Below are 24263 nucleotides of genomic sequence, written 5' to 3'. Positions count from 1 at the left end.
TTGACATCACCAGCGAGGGCAAACAAGTTTGTGCTTTACATCTCATCTATCACCCGCCTGGTGACAATCTCATATTCACCCAACAACTCATGGACATGATCACTTCCAATGCCGGTCGGCAGACCACCCAAGTCTACCTGGGTGACTTCAATCTCCACTGGAACGATCAGAAAGACACAGTGGTGAATAGTCTCAAAACTTTCCTTAATGCGCTTGACCTCACCCAAATTTGCGATAGACCAACACACGACAAAGGCTCGATACTCGATCTCATCATTGCCAAAGAGAATTCTACACAACTGGAGACGATTATACCCTGCGACTGGTCAGATCACCACATTATCACCTTCTTTATCAATGAAAAAGTTAAACCTAACCCGGCTCAACCAATCAAATCCAAAACATGGAAAAGGGACATGAAGAATCTCAACCCCTCTACTCTGCCTCCCCACATCGCCAATCTCCTCCTTCCCCCTTCAGGTGCCTCGGATGTTCAATCACTGACTGACCACTACCTTGAATCTATGAATACATTAGTCAATGAAGTCGCCCCACTGCAACTGAAGAGAGTCTCCACCAAAACTTCTAACCCCTGGTATGACGACCGACTCAATGACGACAGGCGTTCGATGCGAATGGCAGAGCGCACCTGGAGAGCGGACCCTTCAGCACTGCACCTCAAAAGGCTTAAAAACAAGAGAAATGCCTACTTCAGGAAAATAAAGCGCACAAAGTTGGACTTCTTCAGCCGCCAGTTGGACCAAGCAAAAAACAGGCCAAGAAAACTGTTCGAACTAATCAAGACCCAAACAAAGGCTCAACCTTTACAATCAAATAGCACAACAAGCGACACCCCACACTGTGAAGACTTCTCTGCTTTCTTTAAGCTCAATACTGACAACATAAGAAATGACCTCGATTCCCCAACCACACCAGAATGGTTAACACTCAACCTAAAAATATGGCATCTTGGCTGTACTTCGATACCTACTCGGAAGAAACAATACACAATCTTCTCTGCACCTTGAAGCCCTCTAATCACCTCACAGACCCTCTACCTGCTAATGCTGTAAAAGACTTCATCCCCTTGCTCCTCCCTCTCTGGACCAAAATCATCAACTGCTCCCTGCAACAAGGCCTCATTCCAGACTCCCTCAAGGTGGGGCAAGTCACGCCTATACTCAAGAAACCTACAGCTGATCCGTTTGACCTAAACAATTACCGGCCCATCACCAATATCCCCACCCTGGCCAAACTGCTGGAGAAATGTGTCCAACTCCAACTAACAAGACACATTGACCAATTTGACCTCCTCAACTCTCATCAATCAGGCTTCCGAGCGAAACATAGCACGGAAACAGCTATGACACACATAATTGATGACGCCCTCCAAATTCTTGATCGCAATGAGTCCTGCCTCCTCATCCTTCTTGACCTCTCGTCAGCATTTGACACGGTCAAACATGAGAACTTGCTGGAGCTGCTAAGCACTAGAATGGGTATATCGGGAACGGTTCTCAAATGGTTTTCGTCCTTCCTTCACAACCGGTCTCAGAAGTTCAAGATCGACAATGTGCTATCTTCACCTGTGCCTGCAGATCTAGGTGTTCCACAAGGATCCTCCCTCTCCCCCACATTGTTCAACCTCGTCATGGAACCGCTCGCCACCTTGCTCCAAGCTTCTAATGTCCAATTCCATATGTACGCCGACGACACACAACTGTACCTAAAGCTTCAGTCCCCGGAAGATATCAAACATCTGAATTCCACGCTTATTAACACTCAATCTTGGCTAGCCGATAATCACCTCAAACTAAATGCTCTGAAAACTGAGTTCCTTCTCATCTCACCCCCGGCGAAAATTTCAACCACCCAAACATGGCTCAACAACCTAACAGCACTCAATGTCCAACCCACCATCGTGGACTCAGCGAAATCCCTAGGCATTACACTGGACGCCAAGCTCAACATGCAGCAGCACGTCAGCAAAGCCACAAAAGCAGCTAATTTCCATATCAACACACTGAGGAAAATTAAACCCTTCCTCCCTGCTGAAGACTTCCAAACTGCTGTACAAGCGTTAGTCATCCCTCGAATAGACTATGGAATTGTGGCCCTCAGCGGACTCCCGCTATCCACCACAGCACCCTTAAGAGCCTCCCTGAACGCTGCCGCAAGACTCATTACTGGCTCAAGAACACATTCACATATTTCCCCAGACTTAAAGTCCCTAAAATGGCTGCCTTTTGAAGCCAGAATACAACTAAAAATTGCAGTTATGACACACGCGGCCGTGCACCACAATGCACCCAACTACCTCGCTCAAAAGTTGTCTATATCAGGAGGTTCGAGATCCAATAGAAGCTCAAAAAATCTACTCCTGAAACCCCGTAGATTCCGGAAAGAGAAAACTTACAAGCGCTCCTTCTCAGGTATGGCACCCAGGATCTGGAATGCGCTCCCTCCTGAAACCAGGCGTATCTCCTCCACTGCACTCTTCAAGAAAGAGGTGAAAACCATCCTTCTGGCCAAGATCTCCTGAACGTTATAGGTGTTGGATCAGAGACTCCGCATTGCCTTGTGTCAATGCTCACCTTGTCCTTTGGCACTATACCTCTACTTGAGGGAGACACTACTACGCTACTTTCTTGGTACCTGAACACCTCTGGAGTGGGATCAATGACTTGTGCCGTTTTATATTACTTGTTTACCTGACAGTATATTGATATGTTTTATGTATGTTATTATTATCCATTCATGTTAGTGACTACTACATTGCTCCCATTACCTCTGTTCATTCCTACTGCCCCTACCCTGTCATTGTGAAGCGCTCTGATATCTGTAAGGATCTTGTTCGCGCTATATAAAACTTTGAATAAATAAATAAATAAATAAATAAATAAATGGTGGGGGCAGCTCCCACAAAGTTTTACAAAAACAATATATCACAGACACCCATTGACAAAACCAAAAGGCTGACTGCCAATATCAGTCCTAGTGGCTTTGCCAATGTGTGTTTATTTTCATGTTTCCCATTATCTTGTTGAATCTGGTTGCACTGGTTTTCCAATATGAATATTTTGCATCGAATTAGAGAACATTATGAGAGCACTGCATGTAGCCTCATATTGTAAAACTCTGCAAACAAGTGTACACATTTTACACTGGAACCACTGTCAGTAGTGCAGTCCGAGTTAACAACATTTACTTAGAGCACTCACACTAATAAGAAAGGCTTTGTATTAATGAACCATAAATACAAGCTTGAACAGCAGACAATGCCCTTCCCTGATCCATAATGTGGTACTGTAAACTGGCAGCCAAAGAGTATGTGCTGCAGGAGGTTGGACCTACTTGTCCTACGGACAAAATAAACATGAAACCGTATTGTCCTTGTCCCCAAACAATATGTCATGGGAGTCAGGCTATAGGAATTACACAGCCCTGGTCCCACAAGCAGGTGGGCAACCTGGAGGCTATACTAAACGGCTTTTGAGGGCCCAGTCTGGCGTAACACCATGAGTGCTTACCACCTCTTGTATCACACCAACCTTCTAGTCTAGATAAACATTACAAGAGAGGGTTCAAACTGATTATTCGTGCCTCATTAAACTATCACTACTCGTAGCCTCTTGCCTCAGGTGCTCAGCTTCAACAGCAATGAATTTATCATAAACTAAGGTCATAGAATCAAATAGCTGAAAACGGAAAGGTGTAGAGAATAGCAGGAGTCAAGATACTGAAGAGATCATCCAAATGAGTAACTGGCCAGTCACAGGGGTTCAGGAGGCTGGAGCCACACATGTTGACATTGCCTTAAAAGGGATCAACGATGAGATCCGTTAGATCGGTCAGCGGCATGATGTCAAGACGGCGCATAATTTGCTAACCATATGCTCACCGGACTGCTCAAAACAAACACGTTTTTGTTGAGGACTACTATGCCCAGTTCCTCAATTTCTTTGACCTGCCAACACTTGTTTTTTTGTAACAAGACATTAACTACCACGTGCTCTGGGACAAGGTAATTTTTTCGTAGGATTCACACATAGAATTGGTACTGGAAGCTGAGAGTTTTAACCCTTTTTAACCATCTTACCTGGTGCTACAATACTTAACTGGACGGACTTGAAAACATGGTAAACACAGTCTGCTGCATGCTACTGTCTTTGCGAGCAATTTCACCAGTAATTACAGATATTGAATATTTGAGAATCATTTTTAGGGCTGAGGGTGTAGGCCTTATACCACTGCTGATCAGGCATTCACTGTACGTAGACATCCTTCTGCCACAATGAGTACCCTACTGGACAGTCTTTAAACAGTACTGCTGGCCAGCGGCATAAAGATGGGTTACTACAGTCACTATTGCATGAATTTGATCTCTTGATCTCTACAACAGTGGAGCACATGTTCAACACACTGAAGGATTAGATGGTCGAGGAATTCAGCCAGATGACAGATCCTGTTACAGAAACAATACCTCCACTTCAGAGCACCAAAGGTGAAGATTTTCATCTGTTCTAAACACCAACCCATGCAAGATTATCAGGTGTAACTACAGAAGGAACACGAGCCAGCAGCCTGGGGTGTAGCACTTGTTGAATCGCATGCAACCTTTCATATATGCAGTTAAATTACTAGAAAAAATTGCAACTTAGCGATGCAATCAGGACTTTGTCCATTTTAAGATCGTCCCCTTAAGGGAAAAAAATTGTCGACCCAAGCAAGATATAGGCGGTAGGGTCAGAGCATGTGAAAAATGTGCATTCATTATTGGCTTTACTACATGCAAAGTTGTCTTTTTTGAAGCCTCATCAGGCAACACATTTGAGTACAGGGGCGATGGACCTAGGAGCTGTCAAAAAAAAAAAATAGAAAATCAGTGGAGCTCCAACATTGTCAGGACAGATTGTGTATCCATTAAGGCACCACAGCAACAAACTGATGTACAATGTCGGGCAGGGGGTGATTTATAGCCACCCAGGCTGCAGAGCCTATGTCACACATAATTAATTTATATCTGGCTGGGATTCTCTAAGAATCTGCAGAATGGAGAAATAATGCTTTGTTTGGTATTTACCATAGCAACCGACAGACGGCTGGAAGACAAATAAGCCCCACAGCTATATCAATCATTGTAATGCGACTTGTGCAAAAGAAATGTGGTATAGATTACTCCGGTTGACAAACAGAAGTCACCGGCACAGCACCTAACTCCTCATTTGTATAATTAATATGACAGTATGCGCGAATGGAAAATGAAGCAGTGAGAGTGGCAATGAAGTTCTTATCCCTGCTAAACTTTCTCAATCAATAAAGTTTAATTATTTCTGTTTATATAACAAATAGTTTGTATTCTTAGTGCTGCACAGTAAGCCCCCTTAAAAGATAGCAGCTATTTGTCTGACTTAAAGTGTTTGAGACCAAGATTTCAGTGTTTGAAGGTGCCACCAATAGGCAATACAGGCAGTCTTGAGTCCTTCAAATTCCTGAGGAAAGGGATTCCCCAAGACATTCATAATTACAAATCGGCTAGAACCTTTGTAATCTCCAATTCTCCAAAAATAACATAACACCTACATTTGGCCCTTAGGAGTCCCAGAATGGTGAAGAACTATCGGGACACCTAGGAATACTGGCGCTAAAATCCATGTTTACCCAGATTCCAGGACTATTCCAATGAAGATTCCCACTGCTCTGAAGTCAGATTACCTCAAGGGGATAGGGCTCCACCATACTTGTAATTAGTGCCTAAACAGTAGCTGGGCATATTTCACTATTAAAGTATAGGTACTCGGCGACATCGTTTTAGGAATGGAAATTAAACTTCAGGAGTTATTACAAAAACAAAAGTCAGGGGGTACACAGCATCCCCTCTGTCTGCAGTTTGCTAATCCGGTGGGCAGACTGAACTATCACCAAAAAACACACACTCGCATCACAAGTATAGGTTCCAACAGACTAAGTTAAAGTAAGCAAAACAGAAATCAAAATCGTTTAAAGAGCTAGCTTGACACAACGAGGGTAGTAGGAGACAATAATTTCGATTCATCAATTTCTCGTCAACACTAACTGAAGCATTAAGATCGCTTTAATTAAACAACATTCTGTGTGATAAGATTGAAAGAGCTATAAAGGAATTGTAATCGTTTTTCGCAAAGGACATTTGTCCTTTCTCAATTTTTTTAAAACTAATATGGAGGATTCTAAAGCCCCTCATTTTTGTCAAATCTGAGTCATGCCCGTCATTTTCCTAGGCGCCGGCTGTGTGACACAATGCATCCAGATTATTTACAGACAGGCTGTGCACAACGGATTTTTGCAGGTAATTCATATGATTGGTAGTGCATTGATGGAGACGAGTAAAGTGTCTCCAATTTTGGGTCATGTACCCTTCAATAGCTACCATAAGCATGTTAAGACACTGGGCACTTAAGCCGAAGAGGAGCAGCGTGTACTTGTGAACTCTTCATGCCGTGAACGTAGAGGTTTCCTGCTCAGCTTCCATATCTGAACATGAATTTTGTTCAGTAAAAGGCCAATTATCGTGTCCCCATTGGAAGGGGTATATCTAATCAATGTTAAACAGTTCTTCTTGAAAGAGGTCTTTGGGGTGAATAGGTGGAAGGGGTGAAGGTCTGTGACGGTACTCTGAATCCCATCCTTTTGTTTTACTCAAAGCCGACTGTGTTACCTCAGAAAAGCAATTCTTTTCACATCAAGAAACAGTTTCTGGATAATGTCTTATTACTTACCGGTAATCTTCATTACCTCGATTAGGGTCCTCCCCGTCCCAGTCCTTACAACGTGAGGCAGTCCTGCCTCCACCCAGCCAATCACAACGCCAGTATTCAAAGGTTACATAAGCCCCTCCCACCTACCGCCATGCCTGTTATCAACAAGACTCCGACACAAACACAGCGGGAGGGCGGGAGGGTACAGGACTGGGACGGGGAGGACCCTAATCGGGGTAATGAAGATTACCGGTAAGTAATAAGTCATTACCCCCTCATGGGTCCTCCCCGTCCCAGTCCTTACAACGTGAGGAACTCACAAGCAGAGAACCAACAAAAAACGCAGGACACCAGGGATCCATGCAAAGCACAAATCTGTAAAGATCAATCAACAGCAACGTCCAAGACGCCAACAGAAAAACAGCCAGCAGAGGCATGTAAAACAACAAGCCAAGAAGGTAGCATAAATACGAGACGGGACAGCAGGTGGCCGCCCAACAAACTCCCAGATAGAAAACCCCTGCCGCCCCAGCCCAGGAAGCAGGCACAGAAAGTGTCTAACGACCCAGCAACAGAGACGGAGGAGGCAGACCCAAAGGACCGAAAAGGCAGGCAGACCCCCAAACGCACCCACCGACCACCTCAGAACCGGAAACCATATCCCCCAAGCCAAACCTCTTTAGGAGACAAACAGGGCAGGAGAAAAAGGAAAAACACCAGGGAACGAAGGTGGGAAAAACCAGAGAGTCCAGCGAACCACCAAGGAAGGGGGAACAAGGGACCCCCCAGCAGGCAAATCAGGAATAATCACCTCCAGCTGCCAAAGGAAACAGGAAGAAACCACAGGCAGAAAGGCCGGAACAAGCCACAAACCAACCCAATCCGGCAGGAACTCCCAATAGGGAAAAGAAACGAGCAAAGCAACACATGGAAATGCAGGAAAGTGAGAGACAAAGTCCGCCAGGCGAAACCGCCATCCCAGAAAATGCAGAAAACCCTGCGTATCTGCCGCAAGCCATGCATCAGACAGGATATCCAACAGGACAACATGGAAGGAAAAGGTCAACCACCACAGAGGAAACAAACTGTGTGGAAAAACCCCACAACATCCAGGGATCTAGGGCCACAGCCCAGCATCACCCTAATAAAGACCTATCCTCAGGACTACGCACCGCAGGCCCTGGCAGCGCAGACTGGGCAGCCAATACCAACAACTGTGAAAAAGCACAGATTGAAACTTTATCAACCCAGGTAATTGGACAGCAGAGGCAGGTCCTGTGAACACCAGTAGCCCTTCACAGTATTCAGCGCAGCCCCAGAATCTGCAAAAATGTCATCCACCTGCAGAACCAGGAAATTATGCACATGGAAACAGCCCAGGCAGGCACAGGTGAAGGCGACCCTTCACACATGGTAAGCAAACCCGAGCAATCGAACCAAACAAGAAGTCACCACACAACAAAGGAAGTGCCCAGCAACCTCCAAGCAACACTGCGCCCAAACCCCAAATCACACAACGTGAGAACGGTGAAATGAAAGAAAAATACAAGGGCAGCCCTGTAGTCTCCACCCACAGCCCCAGGTCAAAAGACCATGACCGTGGGGGCCGGACGCTGCACTAGAACCACAGCGCCGGAACGACCCAGGGCCAGGACACCACGAAAACTCCCCGCCCCAGCCCAGCACATGACCGGGGAGAGTCCCTCACCCCAGAACAGGAGCGCAGCTGACCGGGGGACCGGAGCGGCTGCGCAAAGAGAAAAACACACAGGAAACAATGCAGAAGTAAAAAACTGCAAATGAAATACTCCTTTGAAATTCACACAGTAAAATAATGCAGAAGCATAAAACAGCAAATGAAACACTCACGGCACCGTCCTGAAGAAAAACAAACAGGAACCGGGAGCACCAGCGTTCCGACCGCCGCAGGAGCAGGAAAAAAAACAGGCATGGCGGTAGGTGGGAAGGGCTTATGTAACCTTTGAATACTGGCGTTGTGATTGGCTGGGTGGAGGCAGGACTGCCTCACGTTGTAAGGACTGGGACGGGGAGGACACATGAGGGGGTAAGGCGGTGTTAAGAGGAGACGGTAAACATAGGACAGGGGGAGTCCACAACCCTGCACAGCCAACAACAGAACTCAAGTTCTTTGCATCAACAGATTCCAACTCACTTACCTCCCCCACAAGCCACAGCGTCCCAGTAATTAGAAGGGCGCCTAGTTATTGTCTGTACTCCTGCCCCGCTAACCAGAGACATTGTGCCACAGCCTTATCCATTGGATCCTCTAGGAGGTAGGAGGGTGTTTAAGTACTCACTCCCTGCAATTACTGTGGCAGCTGGAGTAGGATTGACCAGGAGAGGGTTAGGGTGGGACAGCAGGAGAGGGAGGGGGGGGGGGGGGGGGGGGGGAGAGGGGGGTTTTGGTAATGGGTTTATTTGAGTTTAACTAGTTGAATATATTTCTACACAACTTTATAAGGCCGCTGACGATACATCATATCTCCTGTTCGTTAAGTTATAAGTCCAGCTTGAAACTGATCTATGTAACTCTTATATCATGCAGAACAATGTGAAATGCTTGGCTAGATATATTTGTGATGTGTCTATTACTGTGGGGAAGGGTTAAAAAAAGACTATCTAGCAGAACATTGTTTGAGATGTACATGATACTGCGGTCAACAATAAAGTGTGTTAAAAAAAAAAAACAGATTCCAGCCCACAAGAAAACACGAGGCGTTTGCACTCCATTAGAATGGGAGGGTCCTAGATAGTGAGGAGACATTAATTTCTGGCGCTATCCCATTCACTCTGCAGAAATTTACCAGCTTCACTCTGGAAGAAGTGTTTTCAACTTAGCAGAAGCATCGCTCCTCCTGCTCAGTGCAATGTTTCCCAACCAGTGGGAGTTTAAATGTAAATATTAGCCATCCCCATACAGGGATTATACTTCAGTAACGGACTAGCCCTGCAAATGTCTTGGAGCTGCTTCTCATTTTGTGAAGTACCTACTTCCCTGTACCCATATCAAGAAGAATGCAGGAGGAGCCAAGATCGCGTCCGAGATGGCCGCGTTTTAGCTCGGCTCCGTTCGCTTTCCTGTCTGGAACGTCTATCCTGTGTTTTATCCTGCCCCGGGAAGTATTCTTTGATAGACTATGGAACTACGACATTTCACAGGCACTTACCGTTTGATCCGTTTGTTCCTGGGTGCCGCGGATCTGGGCTGCACCCTCGTCTGCTTCGGGGCCTCCGGAGCGAGCGGGCCTGACACTTCTTGGCGGCGCCCGGGCGGGGCGGAGCGCTGTGGCCGGCCCTTGGTGGAGGTGTGGGTTCGGTCGGAGAGGCCGATGTGCAATTAGACCGATTACGGCTATCCGGGCCTGATCCGGCGGTCCTGCGGCCTGGTGTTGGGGCGCTGCCTTCCATGGACGGGGTTGACCGTGTATGTGGCTCGTCTCCCCTTTGTTCTCCGGTCCGGCCATTTTGAGTCCCTTCGCCCGGACTCGGAGAACGGAGCCGGTAGCGTGTGGGGAGCCGGCGACCCGCCTTCTTCTGGTGGCCCCCCTTCCTGCTCTGGTGGTGCCTCTGCTGGTGGTCGGCTGTCTCCTGTTTGCCCCACTGGTTTCCGGACGGGGGTCGGAGTTTGCCGCGGCCCCGCCAGGCTTCTAAGATGGCGGCCGACCCCATGTCTCTCGGCCTGGCCGAGACTGGCGACGCTGGTCCGCCGCATGGCACGTTTGCTGAATACCGTAAAGGTGAGCCTACGCTTGGCGACATCCTCGCCGCCTTGCGCTCCTGGAGTGCTCCCATGGCCGCACCTATCATTGCCCTGGAGGAGGATCATTTTGCCGGGCCTGCTGAGCCCCCCCCGGTGTGTGCGGCTTCATCTCTGTTGTGTGCTGCTGGAACTTTCCTGGAGGTCGTGGGCCCGGCGGCTGCCGTTGGTGTGGGTGTACGGATGTCTGCTGCCCTCCTTCATCCTGTGCTCCCCCCTGTGCAGGGGGTCCGCCGGCCGGGTCCCGTCCGGACCGGCCTTGTTGGATCTCCCTTTCCTTTTTTGCCTCGAATGGCCGAACGAAGATCCTGTGGGTGCTCCGCCGGATCGGCTTCCCTCATATTGTCGTCGGAACTGTGCCTGCATTGCCTGAGGTGGTCGCCGTCCTTTCCTGTTCATCCGGGTCGCAATCGATATGACTTGTGTGGATTGCCGATCGGACTCCCTGTTATTCACCTCCTGTTCCACATGATCTGGTTCCTTGTGCGTTGGACGACTACAGCTTGGGATAAACAAGGACAGGGTTGAGATGAACTTGCCTCGGTGGACTGTTATCTTGCGGTATGGTCGGATGATCCGTTTGTAACTGTATGACTGTGTTCGATTCTCCTTAATGTTCCTGGAGATTATCCTTGTGCTTATTATCTTCCCGTGGGTTCTGAGTATTTTCGGACGGGAGGGTGGGAGCTGATGGGGTTTTGATTATATGGCTCCTCTCCCGTTGCTACTTCCCTGTTGTCCCTTCTTCTTTTTGTCTTTGTGGTTCTTTCTTACTTTTATCTCTTCTATATTTCGGGTTCTGATTAGGGCGACAGGCACGCAGCCGGGGGGTAGGCCATAGCCTTCTGCAGGGGTGCAGGGTGGGATGTGCGGGGTGGGGGGGGGGGGGTCTGTCATATTGTGTTCTTCCCTCATTCTTTTTTTGGTTCTATGGCTCTTATGTATCCCCTTTTTTCGAGACGCGGTGTCGGCATGTCGCCTCCTGGGGTGTTTTTGCTAGCATGGGCCTTCTGGTATTCCTGCCGTCACGGTTTACTACGCATTCATTCCTCCTGTTACCACTGATTCCATGTACTGATCTATTCTTGAGTGCTTCGTTAGCCGTGGGGCGCGTGCAGGGATGCTGCGTTCTTCCTTCTCCCCCCCCTTTTTTTTTTCCTATGTCTTTTCCCCCCCTTTTTTTCCCCTCTCCCCCTTTTTCTTTCCTCCCCCGGGTTGTTGTGGCAGAGGGCTCTTTGTTTTGCAAACCTACTTTAGTTTTGTGTGTTTTTTGTAGTGGTGGGAGGGCGCTGGGCAGCGGTTGCAATTGCTTATTACTGTGGGACTCACGTTCTACCTTTGCCAAAATGTACCTGTTCTTTTTGAATTTTCCTGTGTTCGATACTTCTGCTTGTTCGCGGCCCACCACGGCCCTCTGGACTTTACGGATTGCCCTTATTCTGAGACACCCTTTCTTCTATTATAAAATCAACCTTCTCTCATCCTGTACGTGATGGTTGCTCGGTGGCTTTTTGCCTTTGCTTCTCGTATGGATCGCTGTGATATCCTGTGGGAGCTTCTGTATTGCCTGATATATTTATTTTATTGTGGTGGCCGGCCCGATGGGTTGTAGGCCCGTATCTGTGAGCGCTTTCTGTACAATAAAGGTTTAAAAAAAAAAAAAAAAAAAAAAAAAAAAGAAGAATGCAGTCTGTCAGACAATCAGAAGGATGCAAGGCAAGACACTAAGGGGGTCCTGCTGGGTCTAGTGCAGTTCTGAGGTACAAGCCAAGAGGTTTGCCTCCACATATAGTCCTTGGTCAAGAAGGTCAGTGCACTTCAGCCTATGGGACCAATGCTTAAAAAAAAGGTCCATGAATCATCATCATCAACAATTGTATTGGGCCTCAAAGTAGTCCTGAATTGACAAGAGTAGTCTCCAATTTCTAAGGCGCTGATTAACAAGGAAACACCGATAAGGTATGTTTTTTTTTTTTTAAGCATTGAAATCCTCAGAACACAAGCTGTAGTTCTTTGTATGTGGAAAGATATTTCATCATGAAGAACAACTGTTGTCATGTAGGAGTATTGGAGGCTAAAAAGAAAGATCCCGTGACACTTTTGGCATCAGAGTCTGATAGTAGGGCGGGTCTTGATGGCAACAACTCATTTTTGTGCTATGGAAAACAGATGCAACAATATTAGAGGGCAATAACCCTTTGAAGAAAGGTAGGCATCAACACGTTCTGACAGCACTCAGCCTCCCAGGCTTCAGACCCTGACGAGAAGGGAGGAATGAGCGGGGGCACATGCCACAGCGTGAGCAGAAACCCCATAAATACAAAACCTCGTGAACTACTCACCTCAGGCTGAATGGCTTTAAACACTGGCATGTCCATTAGTGTTATCTGACCCTGAAAGAGAGGCAAGAAGGGATGTTAAAAGAGCGGTTGTGTACTTATATTGCAAGAAGACAGATCAAATATGTTTAACCATTCTACTTAAGCTCTACATGCCTGATAATCCAGACTACCCCACTGAGGAATCCTGTATTCACAAACAGTCTCACCCCTCTCTCTCTACAACTGAAATCTCTTGCTCTTCTGTCCAAAAAGGCAGTTTTCCTACTCTCTGCCCCCAGTAGTTAGTCTCCTCCTCAGTATTCAACAGTCCCACTTTTCTCTTCCAATGTGTAGCTTTCTCTCCATGTTGCACCAGTCAGTCTTCACATCTTATTTGCAAAAGGCAGCCTGCCACTTTCCTGCAACAAGCTGCCTTCCCTTCATTTCGAGGCATGCAATGCTTCCCTTCATTCCCAGTGGGCCCTCTCCTAAGTCCACGCCCACCCGCACAAAATGGCATTTCCTCCCCCAACAAGAGTGGGGAGTCTCTCATATTTTGGTAGTGCTTAATTTGTACAACAATTGGTGCCAGGCTTCAAAGTTGTGGTCCGAAGCCCACGGTAGGTGCATACCAGTGTCTGGACTGCCGGGTCTCGATTCCACCTCATACCGCTTTCATCCACCACCACACAACATATGTCCCTTTCTCTCACTCATGCAAGTTCTTTTTCAACCCTGGGTTAAAGCTTTCTCACAGTTTTTCCGTCTCTCTTACTCTTTCATTTCCATTTGGCTGGTGTTCTTTCTCTTGTTCTGGATGAAAGTCTGATGAGGAGAAATAAATGACGGGGGGTTCCACCTGTAACCACTGGCTCAAATTAAGCAATGTCCATTGCCCCCAATAGGTTGTTCCACCATGTTGCAAAAGGTACTCTCCTAGAACAACCGACCAGGAAGCCACTATGTTTCCTCCATCCTACACAACGTGGACATCTGTGCCTTAAAAAAACTTGCCGTATTTGCCATCAATTGGAATTGTCTCAGCCTCCTGCAATTCATCTGGTGCTGAAGGGTGTGCTAAGTTGAGCATAAATTTGAATGTTTTGTTCCCTTTAACAAAACCTGATGACTGAAGTAAAATCATCTATAGTTCATTCAAAAAGTAGAGCCTCAATTTCAGCCAAGTGTGTTCAATACTATGCTTACGCTCCAGGACCCTGGTGTGTCCAGAAAGATACCAATCCAAAAAGGAACAATTAAGGCTGCAGCTTTCCTTTCCCCACAGAGGAGACCTTTTACATAGGAGACCGTTTTCAAAGCATAAGAGAAACTGAACGACATTCCGTACACTATAGTATGTGGAGTTGATATTAAAGGGTTCCATTTATTTAACTTTAAGCACAAAGCACGCTGAAACAATGAATACTGTATAAGTTGCCATACTGAATTTAGTTATACAAGCACAGAACACACACTCCATTACATTTTTGCCTGGAAAAAAATAGAAATCAGGTGTAACTGAGCTCTCGGTGAAAAGAATTATAAAAAGAAACAGCATCTATACAATTAAAAATTTGTGATAATGCAAGTGTCACAGAAAATCGGATTCCACTGAATGGGTGGGCTTCTGGATTTTATTTTTCCACCCAACAAAGCTCTTGAAAAATGGCAGGAAATGCCGAAAGAAGACATTAAGTGGCTGATAAGCAGAGGAGGATAGGCCCAGGTGTACAGAGGGAATGATACAACATGAATGATGCAGGACAGACCACATCAAGTATATATATATATATATATATATATATATATATATATATATATATATATATATATATATATGTATATATATATATATACACACACACACACACATATATATATATATATATACACATATACACATATATACATATATACACACATACACACACACACACACACACCTTTGGACCAGTAATGTGGGAGCAGACAGCCTAAAACACATCTTTAGGAGTGCTGGACTGATGACGTGTCACCTTGAACACTCTGAAGAGAGTACGGTGAAGCAGTATTGATTAGTACAGTACTGAGTTTTAAGGGGGATGTTTGGAGCTTGTAGTTGGTTGGAGTACCAGAAGAGGCCTGCTGTCAGTCAAGCCTCCTGCAGTCTGTGGCACCAGTCATGCCGTTATGGAAGGATTTTTATTTACAATATTTAACAGTTTTATTTAGTACAACTGCACCAATTAGTATATGCTTTCTTTACATAAGAAACGAACATATACAAATAACTTAATAAACCACTGCAGAAGAAACTGGTAGGTATTGGGAACTAAAGCAAAACCGTTGGTCTTAAGGAAGCTCAGTGTGTTGGGAATGCAGTGTCCAGCAACATGCAGTGGGAGGATATGGGCTCAGAGGAAATGGAAATCAAGTGCATGATAAAAAGCTGTTTTTAGTCGACTTCAAAAGGTCATGAAAGAAGGGTGGGTCCTCAGCTTAGTGGGGAGAATTCCAGAGATTAGCAGCAGTTCTGGTACAGGCCTGTTTTGTGGTTAGAGAAGTCCTCAATTTGGGAGTCTCGAGAAGCAAGGAGTCTAAGACGCCAATAAAACAAGAGAATGAAAGAAGTAGGAATGGCTGTGATGAAAGTGCAACATCTTAGGCACAAACATAGCCAGTGTGACTCCACATTGTCAGAATAATTTCGAAACTGAGAAGCAACAAGTGACACAATGGTGTCATTACGCTTACACCTGGTCCCCAAAAAGATATAGAGCAAATGTATGTACTTGCACTCCTTTAGGCTTGTAGCAGCAAAAACCATTGTATCAGACACTCAAATAGCTTTGGTTTGCAAATTGTAAACCAATCAAGTATTCATTCATCTTAATGCAAGTTATTTTTAAGACAAGCACTACATTAAAACAATCTTTTTAATGAATTCTGGCAGATGAGGTGGTTTAAAAAAAGACCATTCTGAATTAGTTTTGCTCATAAAGTGAACTTCAAGGCTATATAGTAAGTGACAAAAAATATGACTTCAAGTCACTTAGGTATCAAAATCACTGTCTAAGAAGCCAACCGCTGCCTTGAATGTTAACTGTGAACTTTGTTCTATAAAGGACAGACTGTCATACCAACGACTTCACTACAGGGCAGCCACGTCTAATATAAACAAGCATTTGCAATGCAATAGGTCTCACATTTGTGAGAGTTTGCGCTATTAGCATTGTAACTGACAATGCCTTTTATTTATGTGTTTTGAAAACCTGCAAGCAGTACGTAAACGTGCACTTTGTACTTATAGTCGTTACTTATGAGAAGAAAACTGGTAGTAACTGCGCCTCTTACTGCCAGCCTTGCTCATCGCAAGCAAGTATTATAAGTACAAAGTGTGTGTTTACGCACCCCTTGCAGGTTTTCAAAACACATAAATAAAAGGGTGCCTAAAGCTGAAACTCGTGCAAATGCGAGACATATTGCATTGAAAATGCTTGTTGTAATATGGAGTCTTTGTCTGTGAGGGGGAACGGGTGTCTGTGCAGGCCTACTTTATGGGTGTTGCCGTTATAGCCCATTAGCATCCACAGTATGTGCAGATACACACAAATCCTATTTCTTTGTCTGGGGCAGATTTGGTTTTGGGTTCTGAAAATGTTGTCACCTGCAATAGACAACCTATATGTGGCACCCGGTCTTAAGCACTTGTTAACACTGTCAAAGAATCTCCTCCCTAGGATACCCTCTGGCCTTCTAACTTTCTGCTGCAGTATTCAAGCCAGCAGGAAGCAGCACCAGGCTGCAGAACTCCTCAATGACTCCTCAATGGTCTACACACCTCTGTAAGGTTCTGTTTGAATCATGATGGTCACAGGTTTGAATCTCTAGAAGCCGGGATGACTCAGTCTTTCATCCTTATAAGGCCCATAGCACCAGTCTTACTGGAGATGGGTGGCAGCAACACTATTTATTTGCAGCATTTGAATGGTGCACATTGTGTGGCACCAGTGGGTCTTTCTAGTGCTTTGAGGCATCACAGTTGGCACTCTCAGTTTTCCATTGCAGACTGGAGCCTGAGACACCAGGTGATGATGTTTGGGTTGGTATGCCCTGCCTGGCATGAGGCCGGGCACCGGGTTAATCCCTGGTACCCTGGATGCTAGGTAATAATGGGGCCTTTCCATGAGCTCAGGGTGGATTAGTGGTGAGGGTGAGAGGAGGCGTGAGGAGACAGGAGGCTCCATGCCCGATAGGTCGAGAGACCACTTGACAACTCGTAGGTAGCAAGAGCTACATAACTTAAAAGGTTATGTGTGAAGCGCACCTACACTCTTGGCACTGAAATAATGGGTGTTTACTGTTACCCAGTCTGAAATATATAAAACAGCAGTGGTTCATCCGGCACTAATTTCCTATAATATTATTTTGGCAAATAAAAACAAAATCAGTGCATACACTTAATGTGATGAACATTATCAAGGTCTAGCCTCGTGCCGCACAAGAAAAAAAATTTCAGTGTGTATTTTAACAGACAGCACTTTTGCCGGCTATTTATTCAAGCCAGTGAAGCTTGTGTGCAGTGGGTTCAAGGGCATTTCCAACTCGCTCGTAGCACAGAGTTCTCATCCGGGCAAAGCTTGATGGGGACCCCTGAGGGACTAAAACAGCCTCACAGACACATACGTGACCCGGGAGAACCCTCAGAAGAACACATTCCACCCCGGTCTGATTGGACTTTTTCCTTTTGTACACAAACCAACGTTTGCACTTGCCGTTGGTTCTTGTTCACGTATTCTTTGTGCATAATAAAACCACCCATGAGGCTAGACGGTGAAAATTTACATTACATTGAGTATGTGTACTGATTTTGTTTTCTAAACCACATTTTAAGAAAAGGTAATGCAAATGACCCACTGTTCCGTATATTTGGCCAGGCTCACAGCGTCTGCTACTGGTTTGTGTACCTCGGAAGGATGAAAGGCAGAACTGACCCGTGACCGACTCCTGGTTTGGATGAGTTAGTCCACCAGTCGGGCTTTGCAATGGTTTTGAAAAGCAGCACTCAGAAAACAAAGTCAAACATTTGGGAAAGCGCGAGTGTAGGCTTGTGTGGGCAAATAATGGTCTTTGCATTGCACTATGTTAGCTACCTCAGAGCAATTCTCACTGTCAAAAAACAAGCAATGGGTGCCTTGATGCTCTACGGATGGAGCAGTTATGGGTCCTTCGTTACAACTGGGATGCCGGACGATTAGTAGGTGCCTCAACTGAGTCATATCAGAATATGCCCTCCATTTTGGCCACTCAAGCCCCGCCCCAGTGAATGAAAGGTTTAATAACTCTGGCCATCGATCCCTTTTCATTGGAAGCCTGCTAGAGACGCATTTATCTTGGACTGCTGATTGTTGAATTAATCAAGTACAACAAATGTTTAGAAGATGCTCTTAACTCTTATCTCTGTCGAAGCAGCCACTTGTTTTGTTGAAGAGCAGAGTCCTGAAAGATCCCCATAATGAAGCATTTCACTTCCACTTGTTTGTATGGCATAAAAACTCCTAATGACTCCTCCAGCCCCGAGAGAGAGCGTAAGGCAATCAATGAGTTCTTGCTGCTGCTACATTCATATTCATCAAAATCAATGTCCTATTGAAATGACATCTTTAGATGTTTGGTCGCGGAAAGGGCACCAGCAGTTTAGTCTGAGCATCATTTGTTTTGCATTATGAGAGACTCCTGAGAGCTAAATGTGCTCTCTTTCAACGGAGCAGCCAGAGATGCTTACCCCCGAGCTCGGTGCTCTGCGAAGAAAGCGTGCCATGCTGGGGATTGTTTTTTCGAAGGTAGAACTGACTTAAATCAAGACTCACAAAACAAGCCCGCAAGTGGTCCGCGCGGGCACCACAGCGAGACATCTGTTTTGCATTATCGGGCACGATAATGCAAAACAGATGTCAGCCGTTTGGGTAACAGACACCAATAGGCCATGGGCGGGCAAATGCAGGACATGCGCCCGCATTTGCCCAATTGCGTGCTGTCTTTGTTAGAAAGATGCACGCAACGCCCAATAGCCTGCAACGATAACAAAACTACACGCACAAGCATGTGGTCAGGTTTCAGAAGCCCTTACATGAAGTCTCGCTGTGCGAGCAATGCTACGCACTGCAACGCTAGCCGCGAGACCTAAAAAGGCACATTGACAAACTTAATACCTGCTACTCTGTCTCCAAAAGAGCTTTTGAAGGTCAGTTCTGAGTTCAAGAACCCAAAGGCTACTACCGACAGTGCTGCCCCTTCCTAGGACTTTTGTGACACAACAGCCAAGCACTTTATAAACAAAAATTAAGACATTCAGCAAACCTCTTTGCAGGATTATCCTCTTCCCTCTTAACGCAAACCCCCTTCCAAACATCCAACCCAAGCAACTAGGGCAAGGCAAAGCTTTACTCAAAACACAAACCAATACAAATCTCAAAAAAATATTTCACTATTATTGCACTCTCTCAAATATTACATATGTAATCCCTATTCAGGAATACATCTCAATACTGTAACATGAGCCTCTTGCTCTTCATTCTCCCCTTCCTTATTTTCCATCTCTGCGTCCTCTTATCCTAGTCATATGCCCATCCTTCCTCTTTTCTATCTCAAATCCAATCTCCCAAGAAAATAATACACACATTTCTGACGTGCTTCGGACCACTGTAAGATAGTCCTATCCCAGGATCATCTAGCTACATACATGCTCCATCCTTATCCACCACCGCCACAAGATATCACATGACAATACAATCTACAACCTATCATACCAGTAAGCTAAACGCCTCATTACCCAGACACTAAACATTTACAACCCTTCTCCACATATTCAATGCAATAAGTCTAAACCTCTTCTGCCCACATACTAGCTACCAATAATCTCATCTCCATCATTTCTCACTACAGAACTACCCATAAAAGCATGCTACGCCCAATACAACAGATTAACTTCATCTTCCATGCAAAAAAATCAATGGCACTGGCATACATACCCCTCCAAATTGGAACTCTCCAACCAGATTAGAGGTGGCACAATTGTAACAAGAATGGAATCCTGTTGCAATCGCACCCTTCCCCCTGTCGGACCTTGGCATATCTACCGGGCAACCAACCACCTTTACATCAGACTATTCAATCACCATATGCATTACCCCTCAAACCTCTACAACTCCCAGGGCAGAAGATGTAAAGGTCCCAAATACAGTCCCCCAAACCCTGGTTAAAGGTGTTTGGTATGTGGCAAATTCAGCACTCTGGTGAACAGAGAAATGTAGGAATTCAGGAGTAAGGGACTCGATCCAACCACACAAGAATACCCGACAGTCAGGGCATCAATTGATAGATTTGAACTCTAGTAATAATGACCACAAGTCAACACAGACTTATGTTAATCCTTCACAGGGACACTTCTTTCCCAGAGTAGATCAATCAGTACAGCTACCCACTGCAGCTACACAACTCTACTGGAGGAACAAAATAGTCACAAGAGGTCCATGTGAACCACACTCCGGACAGGTAAGCTTCAGCTGACGGGCCAAACGGAAGTCCGAAACCCCAAACACCCACTGCAAACAACCACACAGAAATGACCCACCACAGACAGGTTAAGTTGGAGGGTGCAACACTCCATTCCACCTTTTGAAACACTGCACAAGGATAACACTTGCCCTCCAAACACATGCATACTCCAAAATGACTCAGGAATAATCTTCCCCAGTAGGAAACTTCTGCTTGATGAATAACCAAGCAGATCAGTCTGTATGAGAGCCAATAGATCTACTAATTGGCAAATGAACCAGGTTAAAGAGCACACACTATTTAAAGGTTCCAGTTACAAACTCAAGGCTTCATGAATACGCTAAAAGTACAGAGGTCGGCAGGATCAAATGCTTGGTAATGGCAGAACTCCATTTATGGCAGCAAAGATCATTAAGAGGCAAAAAGACAAGATTTTTTTCAAGATCAACATGGGATCTATTTTGACACAATACTTTTAAATGAAAACTACTTGCAAAGTCGGTGGTTACCCTGAAAAAATGAACTAGATCTGGTTGCTGTCAACAAACTACACGCCGTGATCTAGCAAATCACTTAAGAGATTCCAAGCTTTTGTATACTGCAATGGTAGAGCAAAACATCGCTTCCCAAGGAAGGTGAACATGTTTGACTGAAAGAGCAAACAGACGTGCGAGAAACTGGGTACAGAGGAGCAGTATATGATGGACGAGACCAACTCTACAGAAGGCACTCAACGATCCAAGCAGTACAGCTGCTAGGAGCATCAGGAGCCACGTTGGGATGTTCAACAATAGGGCAGCAGGATTAGCCAAAATTCCAAAGCTTCATTTCCATGCATGTAGAAGGCAGGGTTTCCTCTCATGGGCACTGTACAAGAGTAATGAAGTAGATCAGTTCCATTGATGTCAGCGCAAAATGCAAATGGAAATACAGGTTCCAACTCCCAGGAACTCGGAGGGATTAGACAGTCCAGGAAAAAACCCTGCTGTACTAGTTTTGCAAGTCATGATGGCCTACAGAGTTTTCCATCCAATTGATCATTCATGGAGGGGCAGTAATACGGGTCACTCCGTGGTTAAATGTAACAAAGAAGTAAAGAAATTGAGAACAGGGAGGTGCGGGTTGGAGTGATGGAGGGCTACTGAGTGAGAAAGTTTTGGTGTAAACAGATTGCAAGTTAGATGCATCCCTGCAAAAATCAGGAGCACACGTAAAGCAATTCTCGTTAAAAACGAACTGGTACAGCTGTGGGATGAAAAGAGTACTTCAAAAAGCGTTGCAGAAGTGAACATCTTTGCAAAATGGAGAAGAACTTTAAAACAGGAAAACACAAAAGATTAGCATTGGTTCCTGCTAAGTCTGACCTGCAAAGACACTGCAACCCGCATTTTATTTTTGCCGGTCAACAGGAGAGATCCTTAGATGTTATTGCTTATTGCCTGACAGCCACCAAAGGGAAGCTACTGAATGGCCCTTTCAGCATGAACTGGTGTGCCCATGGACTTCGGCAGAGAGAAGAACACCAGACAAGGGAGTTAAGAGTGTGTAGCGAGATATACCACACCGCATTACCCTGATCATAGTGCCGAAGATAATAAGGAAGAGTTCCCATCACCAACCCTGATACCTTTTGATGATTAATAGGACATTGGTAGTACTGAGATTGACAAGGCCTGACCAAAATTAACTTCAATGATATGGCACGTTTAAATAAGGAAACCTTTGATAACTTGGTCCATGTAGAGTGTAGATTTCCATTGCCAACATATCTTTCCCATTGCATATTAGAGTACTTTGTTTACCACTGTTCGATTGCTAGGAAAAACAAGCATTTACAATGCAATGGTTTCGCCTTTGGAAAAGTTAGACCTATTGGCATTGAAAATGACAAAATTTGTATTTATGTTTTGCTTTTGAAAACAGATAAATAAATGGCATTGTCATTTACTTTGCTATTAGCTTAATCTCTGCAGTCACTCTGCACTCCCTAGCACTCCCTAGTCACTCTGCACTCCCTAGCCCTCCCTAGTCAATCTGCACTCCCTAGCCCTCCCTAGTCACTCTGCACTCCCTAGCACTCTGCACTCCCTAGCACTCTGCACTCCCTTGTACTCCCTAGCACTCTGTACTCTGCACTCCCTAGCACTCTGTACTCTGCACTCCCTAGCACTCTGTACTCTGCACTCCCTAGCACTCTGCACTCCCTTGCACTCCCTAGCACCCTGCACTCCCTAGCACCCTGCACTCCCTAGCACCCTGCACTCCCTAGCACCCTGCACTCCCTTGTACTCCCTAGCACCCTGCACTCCCTAGCACTCTGCACTCCCTAGCACTCTGCACTCCCTAGCACTCTGCACTCCCTTGTACTCCCTCTCACTCCCTAGCACTCTGCACTCCCTAGCACTCGGCACTCCCTAGCACTCGGCACTCCCTAGCGCTCTGCGCTCCCTAGCGCTCTGCGCTCCCTAGCGCTCTGCGCTCCCTAGCGCTCTGCACTCCCTAGCACTCTGCACTCCCTAGCACTCTGCACTCCCTAGCACTCTGCACTCCCTAGCACTCTGCACTCCCTAGCACTCTGCACTCCCTAGCACTCTGCACTCCCTAGCACTCTGCACTCCCTAGCACTCTGCACTCCCTAGCACTCTGCACTCCCTAGCACTCTGCACTCACACTCAGCACTCACACTCAGCACTCACACTCAGCACTCACACTCAGCACTCACAACTCTGCTCACTCACTCTGCACTCACTACTCTGCACACTCACTTTGCACTCTGCACTGCAATTACAGACTTAGGCAGCTGTATAAATTCATCTGGTCAATCCTGAATTAAGATCCTTTATATTAACAGGCAGAAATCACTTTTCTTCGCCAAACTCCACGGAGTTAAAACACAGCTCAGCAGAATAGGCAATGCGGCTCCAGTGCTTACTCTCATGGAGGAAGTGAAGAAAAACAAACACATTCAGAATTGTTAAAATGCCTGGAATTAGGCCATGTGATCTTTATTATATTAAGTAGTCCAACGGCCACTTACCGAATGGCTATTAAGGGGGCAGGCGAAACCCAATAGGTGGACCTCCTCCGCAGACACGAGGTGCAACGCCTTCACCACGACCACCGGCGCTCTCCTCCCCCTCCTTGTGGGGGCAGCAGCACCAATGTGTGCACAGAAAGATACTAGGCCTTCGCGCTCCGACATTGCCCTCTCATCCAGCAGGCTTCGGGAGAGCCCCAGCGCGCAATGACCACTCCCTCATCGCAGCAGTGATGGCATTATACCTTTACGTGCCCTTCCTCTGCAAACCCCAAGACTGGTGAAAAGGCCTCAGTAGCGATCTAACGCCCCTTCTCTCACCACAGCTCAGCATAGCCTGTGTAGGTAACACTCCTGCCAGCACAACGCCCGCAACCCTGCAGCCTCCGGGGATAGCGGCCGTGCCAAGGGCGTCCCGTCCTCTGCCCTCCTAAATCAACACTTCATTCAATTATTCAATGCACGCGCTGCTGCTCCCTGGACAGGGGGCAGCAACCGCCGCCCAATCACAGAGGCCATTGGCCAAGGGTGGGATTCACTGTCATTCACGCAAAAGTGTCCTCATATGGACTGGTGTTTCAAAACTGAATGAGATAATTCACCACCCTTGAAAGTCCCCATATATCGTCCACATCGGCCAATGACAATGTCAATTTGGGGGCACACACGCTTGTACAACATCGTGACATTTTTTCATTGCATTTTGTTTTTGAAGGTCACCCTGATTTCCCGATTTCTCCCTTTTGTCTTCTTTTTTAATCACTTATGATAGTATTTGTACTTTATACGTTGGTATTTTATCTAATGATTCACATGGAACCGCGGTCTCTACAGAATCGTGTGTACATCCTTTG

General features: G+C 46.0%; 1 protein-coding gene across 11 annotated transcripts in view; it reads right to left on the bottom strand.

Moving 5' to 3' along the window:
* Positions 1-24263, bottom strand: part of RALGPS2 (Ral GEF with PH domain and SH3 binding motif 2) — an 890309-nt gene that overhangs the window by 530900 nt on the left and 335146 nt on the right. For all 11 annotated transcript variants that reach the window (XM_078642169.1, XM_078642158.1, XM_078642140.1 and 8 more), the window contains one exon: positions 12858-12908. In XM_078642169.1, the coding sequence (XP_078498295.1) occupies positions 12858-12908 (51 nt within the window). The remainder of the gene's footprint in view (positions 1-12857; positions 12909-24263) is intronic.

Source organism: Lissotriton helveticus, chromosome 1_1, assembly GCF_964261635.1.
Source record: "Lissotriton helveticus chromosome 1_1, aLisHel1.1, whole genome shotgun sequence".
Lineage (NCBI taxonomy): Eukaryota > Metazoa > Chordata > Amphibia > Caudata > Salamandridae > Lissotriton > Lissotriton helveticus.
This window is presented reverse-complemented; position numbering and strand designations above follow the sequence as displayed.